Source organism: Anomalospiza imberbis, chromosome 5 (assembly GCF_031753505.1).
Source record: "Anomalospiza imberbis isolate Cuckoo-Finch-1a 21T00152 chromosome 5, ASM3175350v1, whole genome shotgun sequence".
NCBI classification, from domain to species: Eukaryota; Metazoa; Chordata; class Aves; order Passeriformes; family Viduidae; genus Anomalospiza; species Anomalospiza imberbis.
The window spans coordinates 71,548,052-71,562,438 of record NC_089685.1 but is presented as its reverse complement, the minus strand read 5'-3'; the positions used below and the strand labels follow the sequence as shown (position 1 = coordinate 71,562,438).

General features: G+C 41.3%; 1 protein-coding gene across 1 annotated transcript in view; it reads left to right on the top strand.

Annotated features, from left to right (window-relative positions):
• Window positions 1-14,082, top strand: part of DERA (deoxyribose-phosphate aldolase) — a 46,578-nt gene extending 32,496 nt beyond the window's left edge. Inside the window, exons 7-9 of the mRNA XM_068191931.1 lie at window positions 7,227-7,339; window positions 11,462-11,611; window positions 13,051-14,082. Of these exons, the coding sequence (XP_068048032.1) occupies window positions 7,227-7,339; window positions 11,462-11,611; window positions 13,051-13,107 (320 nt within the window). The 3' untranslated portion in view covers window positions 13,108-14,082. The remainder of the gene's footprint in view (window positions 1-7,226; window positions 7,340-11,461; window positions 11,612-13,050) is intronic.
• The last annotated feature ends 305 nt before the right edge of the window (window positions 14,083-14,387 follow it).

The window sequence follows — 14,387 nt, the reverse complement described above, 5'->3', positions numbered from 1 at the left end:
CTGTTGACAAAGGGAGGTGAAGACACTGACATATTAAATACCTTTTTATGAGCTGCTCCCTATTTGTGATGGTGCTTACCGGTCTTTTTTATTTCCTGCATTCAAGTAGTGCTCAGTAGATGTTATGCCAGGAAAGTCTGACTGATTTTAGCAGCAACACACCTTCATAAAGCATCCCTTTGAAATAAAATTGTTAGTTTTGCCATGTAAGCATTGTTAATAATGCAATGGGAGAAAAAAAGGATTTCTTAAAAAACCAGAAGTGCCTTTCCTTGGCCGCCAGCAGAGAGGTGCCTCCTGCTTGGAGTGTGGCTGCATAGTCAGGGGTTTTGGTTGTTTTTTTCATTGAAGGGAGCTGGCAGGTTTTTTGGTATTCAGGCTGCCTGAAGAGCTGGGAACATTGCAGAACAACCCTGCTGACAGTAGTGAAAACGTCTGGAAAGTCTCACCTGCACTGCAGCCTGCACGTGTGGGCTTTTGGAGTTTTGCCTTATGCCAACTTATCAAGGTGGAGAAGGAAAAAGGAAACATTCTGAGGGGCAAGATTTTCTGGAAAGTAAAGGATCTTTAAGTAAGATTGGTGCCCTTTAAAAACAAGCATTGTGATGCCTTATATGTACAGGTAGGGCCATCCAGGGCCATACCCTTTGGATATTTGTTGCATCAGGACAATCCAGGAAGTCCATGATAAAATCTACATGTTTGCAACTTGGTGTTGAAGGTGTTCGAGTGTCATAAAAAATAAGCTACAAGTGCCTCACACTTTCCTGATAATCACGTGGTCACCAAAGTGGAGTATTCACCCCTCTGTGCAAGCCCTCAAGAAATCTGTTCTACCTGATTTGTAAAAGCCAGGTGGAAACAAACAGGTTGCAGATGAGTCTGGTGAGTTCTGGCACCTTTTTTTTTTTTGGTTTTCAGGCAAAGCCAGAAGGCAAAACATTGACCTTTCCAATTGCTCAAGGAAAATACCTTTGATGCTGGAAATCCCTCTGGTGCTGAAGCCTTCAGCTGTGCCAGCTGCCTTTGGTTGGAGGGGACAGTGTGGACGAGGGGCTGATGCTGCTGTTTGTCCTCTGCATGACAAAGAGGCTGCCTGCTGGACAGATTCTGACTGCAGCATTAAGACATGGGCTTTTAAATCTCAAAAATCAATCCTGCCTTTCTCTGGGTTAGCGTAGGAACAGAATCTTAAACTGCTTTTAAAATCAAGTGTTGAAAAACACTCAAAATGACATTGAAGTGTCATGATTTTGGCTGCATTATGGATGGTGGATTTTTTTAAATCTTTAAAATTCATAGCACCTTCTTGATAAAGTAGACTGATTTTCTACTTGCTTTATTCAGTGTGGAGTATTTCCAAATTGATTTTAAACAGGTATTTCTTCAATTTGAGTAATTTTGTTACAAGCTAATAGACAATACGTAAGTGTACCTGAGCTTTAATGTTAACATATTTGTTTCAAAGTTGTTATCAACGTTAAAAAGCACAAAGCTAAATGGGGTTGCTAAAGCATGGAATGCAATATGCCACGTAGTGCTGTGATTCTAAGCCATCATGCATATTTATTATTTTCTTCCAAATTGCAGTGCTATTACTGGTATATATATCAGGGTTTCAGCCTCGGTCTGTAATATGTCATGTACAGGACAACATTTTGAGAGGCTGAGATGTATTGATCCAAAACCAAGAATGCCAAGAGGGAAAAAGCCAGACCTAGACCAGAGCTGTTTTAATAATACCACGGTTTCAGCTAGTTTATCATTGTTTAGCTTAATTTAAACGTGAACAAGGAAGTGATGCAATGAATTTCAGTGTTTGTAAAGGAAGCTTAAAGGGGGAGATTTTCAAATCAAGTCCATTTTCTCCCACAGCATTTTGGTTTTTCACCCGTCCTAGCCAGAGCTTGTGGGTCAGTGGTGAGAGTGTTTGCATTCAGTCTGAAAGGAGAGGCCAAGCTTTGTTTCTTCATCAGTTACTACTGGAGGAGGCCATGAATTTGGGCATTTAGGGCCAGAGCTGTGCCACCAGCACTGCCTCCTGCCCTGGGTGCACTGTGCTAGAGAGGGAGGTTTCTACTGATGTCTCTTGTATTTTGAGTCTTGCTCAAAATCAGGAGCGTGGCAAAAAATAGCCCAGAGAATGGCTTGTAGGGGAAATTAGCACTGCAAGTGGGTAAGCGGAGAGAAAGGTCTGGTTTTTCCCAGTGATAGTAAGGTTAGGATTAGTTGTTGGGAGTCCTTGATTTGTTTCTTCTTTCTGCCTTTGGCTTGTCATGTGTCATTAGGCAAACTGCTTCGGCAGTTCCACTAGTGCCATCTGCAAAAAGAAATAGGGTTAATGCAGGTCATACACTGTAACACCCCTGAGTGCAGTATGTGTAAAAGGCACACCCTTTTAAAGAAAAAAAATGGGGTCCTGGTAAATGAGATTTAACAAGTGGGTAACAATACAGGAATTCCTTAAATTTCCTTGTTGTCCCATTACAAGTCACTCCTGCTGCTTCCTCTTTGGAGAGGAAGAGGAATGGCTGCTCCAGCAGCACATAATTGCCTGAATCCTGCACCCCGGCATCTGGGCTTCAGGGTGGCTCCAGGCCACCAGTGCCACCAGGAGCCACCAGTGACAGAAATTCCAGCTGTGGTCTTTGGACCCAGAGCACGTGCCAATTAGTTATCTCCTCTTACTCCATGCCACATAGGGACTGGATTGGAAGGAATGCTCTAAAAATAGCAAGTGCCTATGCTGTGTAGCCGAGCAACAGAAGGTGGTATGTCTCTTCCTGCTGAGCCTTCTAAAGAAACATTTTAAATGAACACACGAGAAACTAATACTAATTAATAATAATATTCTGTGGAGACCTGTGGTAGATGCTGCATCAGTGCATTAGCAAGCTGTGCATAATTCAGCAATGCTGAATTCTTTCAGACATCATCTACAGGGAATTTTGCACAACTATGGACTTGATAATTCGTCCCTCTGTGTGCATGTGTAAGTGTTCCTAGGGGCGTCGTTTGGCCTGCAGAACCTCTGTTACTGGAGGTGCTGTTCAAGAGAGGGAGCATCCATTCTGAGTCTTAGAAACCAAGCTGGGATGACAGGATGGGTTTTCAGAAGGTCCTCCTTGTAAACAGACACTAAACGTGGAGGCCTATGATGGGATTTTAGCTTTTTTCCCCTCTGTGCAGGCACTTTTTCAAAAAAAGTTGCAAAAAACGGGCAGTTCTCAACAGACCAAGTTATAAACCAGCATTTTTCAGTGGTAGCTGAGGCACATGCATGTGAAAACACGTGTTGGCACCCAACCAAGTGGTCTGGCAGTGTAGCCCCGTGTCATGGAGCTGAAGCTACCTGCTGAGCTACTGCTAGAGTGAGTTGTCACAGCTTTGTATTCTCTTCTCCTGGATGGCAAAGTTAAGCTAACGGGGAATGTATTTTATCTCTCTGCTGGAGCAGGTTAAGGATTTGTAAGTGGGACAATTGAGGGTGACTCAAGTGACAAGAATTAGCTGCTACATTAGCCTTTCATATCTTGCCCTGCCTCTTATTTTCAGAGGGTTGTTAACCTGGTCACCCCTAGTAAGGCTAATTTGTGTGTGAATCAGAAGACCCTTAGTTTGGGTGCTCATAAAATAGAAAGATGACTTGCTAATGGGACTTCATGCACATTTGATACGCTACTAATTTGTCATTGCTGCCTTGTCAGCAGAACCAACAGGTGGGTTTGCAGGTCCTCTGAGCAGAATGCCACTTCTTGCCACCAGTCCTGGAAGTCTTGGAAGGCTTCGTGTTCTCCCTGGGAGAACTCCATATTGTTATAACTCAATTGCAGCAATGAAGATGTATTTGTGCTCATTGCAAATACTTACAAAGTAGCACATAATTGTCCCTCTGCAAGCATCTCTCTCTCTAAACTATTGTTTAAAATTGCCAGCCACATCTTTGTTCTTTATTAAGACTAAGGCAGCAACACAGAGTCTGTAGGTATCAGGAGATAATCATTCCCCAAGGGCATTTGAAACACTTAACAACCAAAAGGTTGTGATTACTCCACAATTGCTACACTGCTTATTATTCCTTATTGCTTAATTATGGAATCAGAGTGTGTTTCCTGGATGCTGTCATCTGAATAAGATTCTCCACTTCTCATGTTCTGCTTCAATGTTATGTGGGCTGGAAATTTCTGTAGATGTACAGGATAGCCATAGGGCAAGCCAGTTCTGGAAGCTCTTCTGACCTTTTGGGAGACCAGAGCATTCATAAATGAGGCTGTGTATCTAGAACAGAAAAAATGTAATGGGCTTGCTCTGAAGTGAATGGCCTGTGTGCGTGGAACCCACAGCCTTGGTGTTACTGCACCATGTTCTACTCGGCTGAGCTCATCCCATCTCCCTGGTTCAGTGAGTCTCACGTGACTTGCTGCCTTGAAAGGAAATGTGCTGTTGTGGCTTCACACTGGAAAATAAAAGTTGAAAGGGTGGTCTTTTCCAGGCTCACCGGGCCTAGAAATCTACCCTGAATAACTGATTTTGTAAAATCTTGGATTTAATGCTTCATTGAATCATGTAATCTACTCTAAGGAAGGGGAAAGCCATTCGGTGTGTATTTTAGCCTTAGTCTTGGTTTTTTGAGTGTATCCATTCACAGGAAAATGAGGAGATGGGTGATAAAACTCAAGTTTCTAAATCATCACCTAAATTTCCAGGTGAAACTCTTTCTAAACTTAATTCCTTCAACTTGTTTTTGGAAACTTGAGTAAGAAATAGACTGGGTGAAACTCCCCTATTATCACAAGATTGGCATAAAGTTGGCTTAATGAGATGCCTCTTATGTCAGCACTTGATTTTTAAATCCCCCTTTTCATTGCTGAAATCCAGACATTAACAGCACCTTCTGTCCTGGCTCTCTGTGCTAGTGTGGGTCCTCTGTCTTCTGCAAGAGGCTGCCTGCAGTCCTGCTAGCAAGCTCTTGTGCCATGAAAAGAATTTGTTCAGCAAATAAAAATGTATTGTTTTCATTGTTAGAGGATGCTACTTAATTGGCTGTATGTTTGTCTAATAATCACATCTAAAGCTGATTATTCTCATAATAGCCTTAAGATATTATTTAAAAATAAATATATAAATGCACAACTTTTGTACTAATACTAGTTTTTAATCTCTTCTTGTTTCTAGGAAGTCTGGATGAGATTTTCAAAATTGAATAATAATTTGATCCGTTAATCTTTTGAAGCTAGTAATTTTATTTTCCCCTCTTTGCAGTCTCTGAGGCTCGCAAATGAATAGAGCTTCATTACTGGAGTCTGCATTTAATAACCATTATCCATTATCTTGTAATTAAGACTCCCTGTAACGAATCATGAGGACAATGCAAAAATACATAGTACATTTCTTTAATGAACTGGAAAATGTTCATCTTGTTCTATTTAGTAATGAGTTGCTGAATAGTCGTTAAATCCACTGGAGAATAGAACTAGATGGATTTTGAAGACTATCTTGAGTTTGTGGTTAATCTATTAGAATTAAAATTTCATCTTCTATTTTTATCAACAGCTGATTAGAAGTCATTCTGTTTGACCAAATTGATTAGAAGACCATATACAAGGGCAGCTGTTGTTTAATGAAAGTTTTTAATGAAACTGTACCATAGAGACTTGTAATTATAAGACTTATAAAAGCTTTGACTTACCTTATAGCAGAAAAAATGAGAAGTATTGCACTGAAGGACTTTAAGTGCTACATTTTGAAAGGGAAATTAAAAATATATTTTGGTGATGTTGAAGTTACACTTCCACTGCTCCTTGTTTTAATGTGACTATCAGATGTCCGTAGAGTCTCTCTGGAAGGGAGCAGCTCTGAAATGTGCAAGTCAATTGTCTCTCCTGTGTTCTCCATTCTCTGCAAAGCCCTATCAACTATTAATTGCACATTTTGCACTGGGGAGTTAGAATCTTTCTTGCAAATACTTGAAAATAGCTGTTTTTCTCCAGAGTGGACGTTGGCACAGTTGTCAAGTTGTGCAATTGAACCACCACTGGGCTGACATGGTGCCTAGTCAGGAAGCCTGCAGAGAAAACTGTGTGGTCTTAGAAACCCCAGAGTTGGTGGTACCACTTGATTGTGTCTAAAAGCCAGAGAAACACGCCTGGCTTTGTGCTGCCCTGCCATCAGGCTGAGACCCAGCTGCGTGCCCCTCAGCTGTGCCATCAGGAAGGCTCTCTCTGGAGTGTGCTGCAGCTCGCAGAATGCAGTCAAGGCAGCTCCTTACTTGGAGCCAGTGCTGAAACTTCCCTTCCCTGCTCCAGGGGATGTTGTAGAGGCATCATCATCCACATAAGAGACAAAATGGACCCCAAGCCAAATTTGAAGTGGAAGCAGATGCAGTTCCAATTGACTTAAGTGGATGATGCACTACTGCATGATGTTTGAATTATCCCTCTTCTTCTCCCAATTACTTCTGATAATTAATGATCCCACGGTACACCTTTTCTAAGAAGTAGGTTCCTAGCGGTGAAGTGCGTCCTAATGAAATTAAGGAAGTTTTGTCACTGTGTTCTGTCAATGCTGGATCATGCACTGCAAGGCACATTATTTCATTGTTTTTTGTTAGTTTCTTAGCTTTTTGTTAAGCTGTGCTTCAGGATTTCCTTCAAGCCAAGGCAGAACTGCAAGAATACACAAGAATGTTGCATAAGTATTAAGGCAGGCAGCGGAGAATATTATTCACTAGTGAGAAAACAGGAAAAAACAAGCCAAGGCTAACTCTTGTTCTTTAAAGAACACAGATGTTTTGACCTTGTTAGTGCATTAAATCAGACTGTGGATTTAAGTATAGTAACTTGCAATGTTACAAGTGCAAAATGCATAAAAGGGGAGCTTTCCCTTGGTTTACAGTGTTACACAGCTGGTTTAGTAAATGCATATGAGATATTTTTCCCTTCTCTAAAAAACAGCTGCAGGAGATACAATGTGAGACTGAGACTGTCAGATGTGAAACCAAGTAGATGAGAAGTTAAATTTAAAAAAACCTGATGCAAATAATTTCTATTCTCAAAGATCCTGGTGGAAATACTAAAATGATGATTTATGTACACCACGGGGACAGATGTGTAAAGGAATGCTTCAGAATTGCTGTGAAGCAGGAGGTCATCTTTGAGGCTGTGAACCTGTATGTGCAGAGGGACTCTTGTTCTAAAACTGCTATAAAACATTTTGCTTCCTTTCAGGTTCTGATTTTATAAAGACATCTACAGGAAAGGAGGTGGAAAACGCGACCTTTCCCGTTGGCATCGTCATGATGCGAGCCATTAAGGAGTACTACTGGCAAACTGGCTACAAGGTAGTTCTTATTTCCTCTGTAAAAATTAACCAAACAGGCTCACTCAGAAAGAAATAAGGATGTGATAGGATTGACTTCCTAATATTCTTTTTTTTTTCTTTTTTACTTTTGTGTTTTCTGCCTTGAAGGACTGTGACTTCATTCCGTAAATGCTCATGCAATCAAGGAGTTCCCTGATGCATCTGGATTTGAATTTTGTTTCACCATTTAGGTGGTCATGTCCATTAATAACAGGGCTGATAGTGGCTGACATGCTCCCAAAAACATCAGCAGAGCTATACAACTGTAGAGCCATTGAGTCTGTCCAATGTACACAACGGTGTCTCCTGACTTTGTCCTGGCAACCCGAGGGATGCATTTTGCTCTTTCCTCCCTTGCCAGAGAGGCTTTCCAAGGGGACATGGAGGCAGATCCAGCTGTATCCCCTTGCTTGGGATGGAAAGAAGGAGAAAGGGGGCAGGGGTTGGAAGAACATTATATCCTGGTACTTAATGTTCATCGATCAGGTCACTGTCAGGTGAGGTCAGTGGAGAAAAGGGGAATGTACAGCAAAGCCAGTGATGAACTGTCTGTGCATTCATCCTTTTGCTGAAACATTGAGAAGGGAGGAGATTCCCAGGAGGGCTTAAGCCATCTTTCACTTCCTTTTTCCATGGGCAGGTGGGGGCTGCCAGTTGGATCTGGTGCTGGTGTTCAGCAGTGGGCTTTGTCCTCACCTTCAGCACCAGGGCAGGAAGCCATATCTCCAGCTAAGAGTCTCTCCCCATTTCTGGCCACCTTTCCCTCCTCTCCAGCTTCTCCTTCTGTCCCTTCTGCAGGTGGCCTAGCAAGGTACAGTGTCAGCACATGGGGTGAGCAGTGGGATGGGGGCTGAGAAGGCTTCGGGGGCTGTCGGAACTTGAGGAACGTGCGGCACCGGGTCGCAGGTGTGTCCATCTACTCTCTGTAGCCATCTAGATGAGGTCAGCATGGATCCCTGGGCTGTCCCCACTCCTCCTTTCCCCTCCTGCCTCTCTCTCTGCCACACAATAATTTGAGCAGCTCCAATAGTCTTGTTTCTGTGGGAGCACCACCCGTGCCCCAGCGTGACGCAGATCCCTGGGGCCAGCGACCCCCCTGGGCACCAGTGCTGGGTGCCACAAGCTGGTCCCTGCTGCGTTAGCACAGCTTTGTCCCCATAATTGGATATAAACGTTGAATTCACCTTTTGCTTTCAAAGGAGGCATTCATGGTATGAAATGTGTTATTAAGAGTCAGTGCTTGTGTCCGTGTGCATGTGTGTGTCAGTGAATTAGATGTAAACTGACTTTATGTACTTTTATTAACTGAAGACAATATTATCAGTGACAAGAAATTTCTAAATGGTTTCTTTAACAAACTAATTTTGCTGCTGTAGGGATGCTTTCTAGCAAGGCGTTGCCTGGGAAAAACAGGTTAATACAGAAATTAAACTTCTTCAAGGAAAGGAACAAGTTGCAGAGTAACATTTATTGACTGATAAGCTGTGGTGGTGATATGAAAAGTGTGCAATATAATGGGAAATAATCTTTTCCTGTCATTATTGAAGGACATACATAAATTGGTTTTTCTGTTGGGAAAACCCCCAATCCAGAAAAACTTATTACTTTTAATAATGTAAGGTGAAGAGAAAATTCTTGAGGAGATGAACTTATTAAGCAAAATAATGAAATACTGTGAAACAGCAGGAAAGTGGTAGCTGGACTTTGTACTGCTCTTGAATTAAATTCCAACCCCCCTTCCTTTTTACATTTTTATGGCAGTCAGATGTGCTGTTTGGAAAGCTGGTAAATGGAGGGGAGGACAGGCTTGTCTTTGTCAGCTTTTTTGCAAAGAAAAGAGCTTTCAGAATCTGCTAAAAGGGGAAGGAGTTCTGAATGATGCTTTTAATTCTCTTATTAACTCCGCTTCACTTGTTTTTGCCACAGATAATCTCAAAGAGATGTCGTATTTCTAGAAAGAAATCTGAATTCAAATTTCATTAGAATTTCTCTTCCTGAGGGAAAGCACATTCCAACTGCTTTTGTTTATTATCTAGAAGACACCTTTCCAGTTGCTGGGCTTAAAATTCTTTTTGGAAGTCTAATGTTAACAGATGTATGCATACACTCACACATCTATTTGTCCATCCACAAAAACACAGTTTTTGTGGTTTGGATTTATCAAACTGCTTTTGTTCCTTTTAATCTTATTGGAAATATGCCATTATCACAATGCTCCAGCATGAGAGAAGGATTTATTCTGTGTTTGTTGGTCCTGAAATCACTATATAAAAAAGATTACCAAACACATTTAAAAGCAGATACTTTCTGATTCCTCTATTATGTCCATAAGGCACAAAGAAATCCTCAGTGCAGTGAGGTTTCGGGAGCTTGAATACAAAAACAAAATGATAATTCTTGCAGAATGTAAAGGCAGAAGGAAACAGAAGAAGAATCACAGTGTTGTCCAGATTTATCTTTTTTTTTTTTATACAGGAAGAGCTTTTCCTGATTCCCCTTGCTTTTCAAGAGTTTAGGTAGCTGCTACGGGCCAACATTTTGGCATTTTTGATGAGGGATTTGATAGCTGAGTGTCACAAGCTCTGTCTTGTGTTTAAGTGGCACATAACCAAAGGAGTGGCATTAGGGATGTATGTCAAGGGCACAGCAGGTCCATCATGGGATTCCAGACATGCTTTACCTCAAAGACAAGTTTTACTTGGTGTTTGTGCCTTTGGAGACGTGGCAGTTCACCTTCAGATATGACACACATCCCACACTGAGGCACTGAAGGCACACCCAGCCTGGGGTGGGGGACAGAAGCTCTGCAGTTCCTGTGAAACACAGACCTTTCAATTTTTGATGAAGACAGACATCATTTACTTCCCATTTGAAAAATTTTATTGAAAATTATACCTCTGGTAGGTTTGAATGTACAGCTAAATCATGTGTAACTGTTCTGCACAGGCTTTTTATAAAACACAGCCAGTCCTCACTGCTGTCCACCAGTCAGCCACCTCACATGCAGCATCTTTAGAGTTATTTATGGTTGTGCAGTTGTTGTTGTGTATTTGGAATTAGATTGGCAGCAGGTAATGATGACATGGGCACTATGTGATTATGCAGATATCCCAGTCCTGCCTAAATCCCTTGTTCTAGAGGCAAACCACTCCCATTAGACGTCAAGCCCAGCTCCTGAGGAAGTGCACAGGGGTAAAAAGTATTGCTCCCTCAAGATGAAAATCACCTTTGGCAGTGATGGCTGAGGCTTGGTAGCTCCCAGTTCTAGTCCAGACCTTGTGCTCTTTGCAGCCAGGTGTGTTGGGCAGAATGAAAGCTTGACAAGAAAGTTTCACAGATATGTATACTTGGCAGAAAGCTCCCTGAATGCAGAACCTGAGAACGGAATAGAGTTGGAATCAAGTTTTGATATAGAAGAGTAAATTGACAATTGCTGAGCCAGTCTTGCTGGACAACTAAGAAAACAAATGTTAAGGGAAGATGGAAAGAGATTTGAGGATTTAGACCAAAGGATAAGCTGACCACAAAGAAAAAGATGTCTTCACCAAGCAGAAAGATACCACAGGCAAACAAGACATGCCGATGTGGCAAGTTGAAAAAAGGTCTAAGAATTTCCCACTGCAAGAAAACTGAAAAACAACTTTAAGCTTAAACTGTAGCATACTAACTCATGTGACTGGATAGTGTTAGCCATCATGTGGTAATGATAGTGGTTATGATAGGCTGTAGGTAAAAGTTTAGGTATAGATTGGTTCTTATGTATTAAGGTGCTCAGAAAAGAAAAGTATATAATGCATTGTAACCAAAATTAAAGGGTCTTCAGGCTTGTCTGCAGCTGGAACTGGCGGCTGTAGCCATGGCTCTGCCACGCATGACTCTGGACTGTTGTAACATCTTGGATACAATAAATTGCATTTTGAAGAGCTGCTTGAAGTCCTGCCTCTCTCTTCAGGCTCTTACTGAGGTCCTTACCAGGTAAAGCTGTTACATCACAGGCACTTTGAGACTGCAGCTCTACGAACATTGATTGCTCTTCTAGGGTTGCTGATGGATGAAAATGTATGGTGAACTATTTTTTTTTTTTCTCTCTCTCTCTCTAAAGGTTGGATTTAAACCTGCAGGGGGCATTAGGACAGCCAAGGAAGCTATTACTTGGCTCATGCTGGTGAAGGAGGAACTGGGAGTGGAGTGGCTGACGCCAGAGCTCTTCCGCCTGGGTGCCAGTAGTTTACTGGGAGACATTGAGCAACAGGTTGGTTGTTGGCAGCTCACAACTCGTCAAGAACAGAAGTAATCTTTCTAAAAGTGCTGGCTTACTGCTTCTACAGAAATGGAACATCCCTCTAATTCATTATGAATGACAGGTTCACTTCCAGCTCAGTGGTTATTTAAGTTTGAGCTGTCATTACAGACATCAGGGGCTCTGATGCTGGGGCAGCTGACCATGGTCTAGGCCATGTTGGCAGTATAAAATTTTACAAAATTTCGGCAGAAAAGGCTCAGTTTGTGCATGTACAGAGTCTTTCCAAATGCATGGCAGTGTTCTCCTCTTCACTCCCAGCTGTGACTGAGCCTCACAGACCCTTCGTGTCACCGTGCCACAGCTCCTCATGGTGTGTTTCCATGCTGTGCAGAAAGTCCCATCTCATCCTATGTATGGGTGCTGCTGATAGAGAATTTTTTTTCCATGTTGACTGTTTCCTTGGGATGAAGTTCCCAGTGGGAAGAAAGATCTGACCTATCTATCCATGATCTGCATCAGTGTCACAGGGTATCAACCCCAAAGGATGCAGTGTAATTTGGAACAGTGTAGTGTCATTGGAACTACCAAACTATGAAGGCTTTTGGTCCTGACTTTCATGTTCATTAAGCCCAGGAGAGGAGGTGATATTACCTTTTACCAAGAAAAATATCTGAGGATCATTATCCCATTGCTGCTGCTGGGAAAACATGAGGTATAGGGGCCAGTCTTTTTCCTTTCCTCATCTATTTTCCTTTGAAATACTGACATGTTTTAAGAAATGTTCTAAGAGCAGCTTAAAGATTGTCAGGTTAATATTCATGACTGCTGAAACCCCTGTCTCACTCCTGCAATGAGAATAATATTGTCTTGCTCCTTCTGCCTCACTCTTGACCTAAAATTATGTCCCTGGTTATGACAGAGCAGCATGAGCTTTCTCTTTGCCACTGCCATCACTGCTGGCTGTTAGAACACAGCCAGTGATTGTGTTGCACCATTTGTTCTGATTTCTTAAGGGTTTTGTCTTTTATCTGCCAGGAATTGCACAAATGCCTCAACCATGACCAAAGCTCTTGCTGTTTCATGCTGTCTAAAAACATGGCAGATAAAATGTCCCAGTCAATATATTCAATAAAACAAATATACTGAAATAGTCAAAACCAGATGCCAGAGGAAAGCACGGACTTCTACCTGTCTCTTTTTGAAATCTTAGTTAAGAGCAGCAAGAGTCTTTGCTTTTTACTTTTTCTTTCCAAACACAGCAGCAAGAATCCTCAGTTCATATTCTACAAACAAAAATATATTAAGGGATATTACATCATATTTTATGCACACACACAAACAAATATCTATCATCCTCACCTGGCATGCCTTTAATTTGTTACTTCCTTGACACTTGCAGCTTTATAGTCATATATAATTCCATCGTAAATTTTCTTTTTTTCTTGCAGATTTTCTATCATGTGACTGGCTCTTATGCACTTCAGCATGAACTGGCAATGGCTTAGACACAGCACCAACTCAGGATTACTTTTACAAAAGAGGTCTTTAAGCAAACAGCTTTCAGAAGTCTTCTGACAACCAAGTGCATATGATAGAATTAAAGGCCCAATTCTCCCTTCTTCATAGTTCATGGTATTTAAAAATATGCTCAAGTCTGCTGGTTGTACTTGATCCAAAAGCAGAAAAAAGTGGCATTTCTGAAATAGTTAAATAGTTAATACATACAGATTTACAAAGTTAATCTTGCAAAGTTCCTCAGACCAGCCTGAAAAGCTTATTAATGGCAACACTGAAATACTATGGAAAAGATTTAGGTGGCTTGGTAACACTTTGCAGTCTCAGAATATGAAATATCTACGGAATGCTTCAGATTGCTAATTAAGAGCTACTGATCTTGGAACAGATTTCCATTCACCTCAGACAAAAATCTCCTGGCACAGATGTGTTGCACTATTAATTCTTCTGTTGATTCAGTCTCAGGCATTGTAACGGGAAAGAAGAATGAAACTTGGCTATTACTTCTCTTTTATCAAATGTCTTCTGTTGGGAAAAAAAAAAAAGGCAACCAGACCTCTTTTTTATTTTTTCTATTTTCCCCCCCAAACTTGGGCACAGACATCCATATTTAGACCCTTGAATAAAAGTGGCTTGATTTCTAGAACAGCTGAGTATCCACAGTTGCTCCTGAAGTTAATGGGAGCTCTGGGTGATCAGAACAACTGAAAATCAAGCAGTCTCTATATAGGTGCCTAACTATGCATTCAGGGGCCTATTTTTAGGCATTTCACTCTTAAAATTTTAGTCTAACTTACTTAGAAGCTCCAATTCCTGTCTCCTGTCATTTTAAAACACATTCATGCAAATCTTTCCATTTTAATGTAGGGGGGTTGACTGTCAGTTTGCAGGTGTCACTGCTAGGCTGGCTGAACTTCAACTTTGCCATTCCAAAAGAAATATTTGAATTTAAAAGATGATCTGAATTGTGTCCTGTATGGGGTTTAATGGTTTAATGTTAAAAAATGTGCTTTTTTCACAGCACATTAAGAACAATACCCAAATCACCAACACCTTCTGAGTATCGGACTGGAGCTAGTAGATTCATTTTATCAGAACTGCATTCTGCTCACTAACCAGAGTTGTACTAAAAACTTAATTATCTTATCATCATGACTAGTCTCACTGACTTAAGTAGGTCTCATCATGGAAGTAAGAGGAGGTGGAGGATTTTGCTGTAAATCAAGCTACAAGGTGCATTTATTACAAAGAGATTTATTATAAAGATAAT